Source organism: Gavialis gangeticus, unplaced genomic scaffold, assembly GCF_001723915.1.
Source record: "Gavialis gangeticus isolate Ggan-Ray unplaced genomic scaffold, GavGan_comp1, whole genome shotgun sequence".
NCBI lineage: Eukaryota > Metazoa > Chordata > Crocodylia > Gavialidae > Gavialis > Gavialis gangeticus.
The window spans coordinates 11,701,534-11,704,890 of NW_017729017.1; the positions used below are offsets into that span (position 1 = coordinate 11,701,534).

The following is a 3,357-nucleotide window of genomic DNA, read 5'->3' on the forward strand; positions in this document are numbered from 1 at the left end:
CACACACACACACACACACACACACACACACACACACACACACACCCCCTTTCCAAGGATCTCAAATTGCTCCACAATGGCCAACAGTTTCATATGGTTATCATCCTATTTCTATCACCGTTTTCCAGACAGAAAAACAAAGAAATAAAAAAAGTAATGTTACCTGTCACATATCAAGTCAGAGCCAAAGCCAGGACTGAGCCTGAATTTGAGAATTAATCAATCAGTTTCACAACCATTAGATCATGGAATTGAAGATATAGCATCTGCTTTTACAAGGGAAAAGAACACTTACGCTTTCAGACAAATCAGTTTGCAGCTCACCTATCATAAATAAGTCCCATGGCATGAAAACAAAAGCAGGGCAGCTTTACCCCTTATAGACTAACTAAATCATAAATGACTAAGTTTGTCTATAAGGTGCAAACCTATCTTGCCTTCCACTTGAAGCACCCCTCTCTGCTCATGGAAACCAGACAGATTTGTCCTGTCCCCAGCAGCAAATAACAAATTTCCAGCATCAAGTGCAGGGAGACCCACAGCTGATGGTTTCTGTCAGCAACGAGTCTCCCAACCGAGGCCAGGACTGCAGGGATACAGAAGTATATCATTCCCATTCACTCCATGCAGCCGGGTGCTGCCAGCACGCTTGGGTAAACGGAGATGATCTCTGTGCCGATGGCCCCCAGCACAGTGGGCAGTGTGGGCAAGGAAAACTCTCCACAGGGACCTCCGTGTGGCAGCTTCTCCGACCACAGCATGGCTGATCAGAGGGCGGAAAGACGAAGAAACCTGTGAACTAGCCAGGCCACAGCCAGGCTCTGCTCCTGGCCGGCCTCAAAGGGGCAAGCCAGGATCCAGGGGCAGGCAGAGCCCCCAAAACTGGGCCAGCTGCTCTCCCGGCAGCGCTGCTGGGCTGGGAGCAGAGCTCCGCCACAACCCAGCGTCTCCCTCACCAGGCGGCCTGACACCACCCCGTCACGCCGCCGGTCAGCCCAGGCGGCACCTCAGCGCCGCGGCTAGGCCGGGCGGGGCCAGCACAGAGCACCCAGTCCCGGCCCTCACCGCGCTTGTTCTTGGTGCCATGCTTGCGGGCTGCCGCCAGCTCGTGCTCAATCTTCTTCTCCAGGAACTCCTGCTTCTTGCTGAGCATCTCCTCGGTGTCGCGCAGCCGCTGGATCGCCTCCTGCGGGGACGGGCCCTTGCCGGCGCCCTTCCCGCCAGGCCCGATGTCGAACAGCTTCCCCAGCAGCCCCGCCATGGCTGGGCCGCTCGCAGCAGCGACGCGCAGGCGGGGACCGGAGGCCGGGCAGGCCTGGGCACCAGCGGACTCGGCCTGCCACACGCAAACCCAGACCCCGCAACGGCTGCTCTCCACCTCCGCCGCCGCCCCTCTCGCCGCGCCAGTGCAAGAGCTGGCGGCCCCTGCTACTACGCCTCCCGGCAGCCCCCGCGCGCGTGCACCGCCCAGCACAGACCACGGCGCCACGCGACGCATGCTGGGAGCTGTAGTCCCGCCCGATGGGGTGGGGAAGTGTACTCCCCGCCTACACGCTCGTCACGAGGAGGCCGTGCTGCATGCCAGAAGCTGGAGGCTCAGCTCAGAAGCTGTGACGTCGCACCACGGGATCTATGACGTCACGACATCGCGATGCGCCCCGGTACGTGACTATGGGCGTGCCTGCTGCGCTGTTTTGCCTGGAGACTCTGGGATGTGTGGAGACGTTGTTTCGTACCCGCCACTCGCAGCAAGACTCGGGGCTGTGGCGTGATCAGTAGCGCGGGCCGGATGGGGAGCGCGGTCGGGGCGGGCCCTGCAGCTCCCGGCCTGCATCCCACCTCCGAGCCCTAGGGCTTTGCCTGCGTTCCGCACCTGACCCCTCAGCTGCGGCGGCCACGGGCTCGGGGGAAGCAGCACACGCTGAGCCGGCCCCCTGCCACTGATAGCCCCCCAGCCGGTCGGGTCAAACCAGGGCCGTCTGTTCAATCCAGTCCAAGTTTAAAAAGGTCACCAGCTTCTGGCTTAGTGCTTCCAACTGGACCCTGGTTTTGAGCCAGAGCTTTGCTGAACTTTAAACATTTGGGCTGAAACTTTGCCCAGCAGTGACTGTCCCGGGTTGCCTTCTTTTAAAATTGAAGCCCAAAATGGTTGGGCCCTTGTTTGCAAATAAGGCCAAGAAAACCAATGTGTTTTGCAGGGTTGAACCTATTTTGGCAACCTGGACTTTGAATAGCTCTGGAGTGAGGACCAGAAGCTACCACAGGAAAAAGCAAGCACCTACTGTCTGGGATGCTTGTCTTGTTGACTCTGATAATCTTGTCAAAGTTAAGGAATCTCTGAAAAACTGCATCTTGCACATGCCCCCAGAGTACCAGATAGAGCAGGGGCGGGCAATTATTTTGGGCAGAGGGCTGCTTACTGAGTTTGGACAAGCCATTGAGGGCCACATGACAGGCAGCCGGGGCAGATAAATATTAATTTTCTAAATTTTTAGGGGCCCTGTGGGCCAGAAAGAATAGCTTGGTGGGCCACCTTTTGCCCACCCCTGGGATACAGCTTAACTGCCAATAGCTCTGAAGATGCCATGCTCTGTCCCTGCATGCTTGAGCCTCTCAGCACTCCTCTGTATGATGACAGTACAACATCCCCAGTGTCCGAACACGCTCCATTCTCTCACAGCTCTTATATGTGGCAGAGCCATTGGTCCTATCACAAGTTACACTTAAAACATGATTACCCAGTTAATCATGCCTTAAGTTGTAACCTGGCCACGTTAAATCAATTAATGGCACCATAAAACTAGGAATAAGCCACAAACTTATTCCACAAAAAATGTGGAATAACTTTATGGCTGATTCCCAACATGCCATTACACATGCCAGGTGCACCCATGTGGTTGGGGCACTATCAGCTGAGGAAGCTTTCAGGCATGGGAGCTTGCTACTTGCTGGGAAATGATCCAAGGCTTCCTCTACACCAACAATAAGGCATGATGGGATCTGATGCTTGATCCAAGTCACATCTGCCATGCACATGTGGCATGGCAGGAGGCACAATTGTGTGGGTTGCACATCACAACCTAACACTCCTTCACCTGCATATCTGGCAGGGACCTAAATGTTTACTATTGCACAGATCAGCTGAGTCTCCCCGTTCCTTTTTAGAGTTATAGGAGTAAGGTCATGCTATCCCTGCAATGGCTCCTTGGGCTGGGTTGAAGACAGGTACCAGAACTGAGAACAGAACATTTCTCTGGGCTCTCTTGTGATCTGCCCTGCACCCCCAGCAGGCATCTAGACACTGTAAAGAAGCCATCTGATTCACATTCAAAAGGAAGAGTAAGATACTTGCCAAAT

At 54.9% G+C, this 3,357-nt stretch overlaps 1 protein-coding gene and 1 long non-coding RNA gene across 3 annotated transcripts in view; one reads left to right on the forward strand and one right to left on the reverse strand.

Moving 5' to 3' along the window:
• CHMP4B (charged multivesicular body protein 4B) overlaps positions 1 to 1,398 on the reverse strand; it is a 65,659-nt gene extending 64,261 nt beyond the window's left edge. Inside the window, exon 1 of one of the 2 annotated variants that reach the window (XM_019513102.1) lies at positions 1,066 to 1,398. In XM_019513102.1, coding sequence (XP_019368647.1) covers positions 1,066 to 1,261 — 196 coding nt within the window. In that variant the 5' untranslated portion in view covers positions 1,262 to 1,398. The remainder of the gene's footprint in view (positions 1 to 1,065) is intronic. The other variant, XM_019513101.1, reaches the window with a different exon arrangement.
• Positions 1,399 to 1,562: 164 nt separating this feature from the next.
• Positions 1,563 to 2,350, forward strand: LOC109294668. The gene is made up of 2 exons (XR_002096608.1): positions 1,563 to 1,661; positions 2,199 to 2,350. It is a non-coding gene; the product is annotated as an uncharacterized LOC109294668 (long non-coding RNA).
• Positions 2,351 to 3,357: the final 1,007 nt, after the last annotated feature.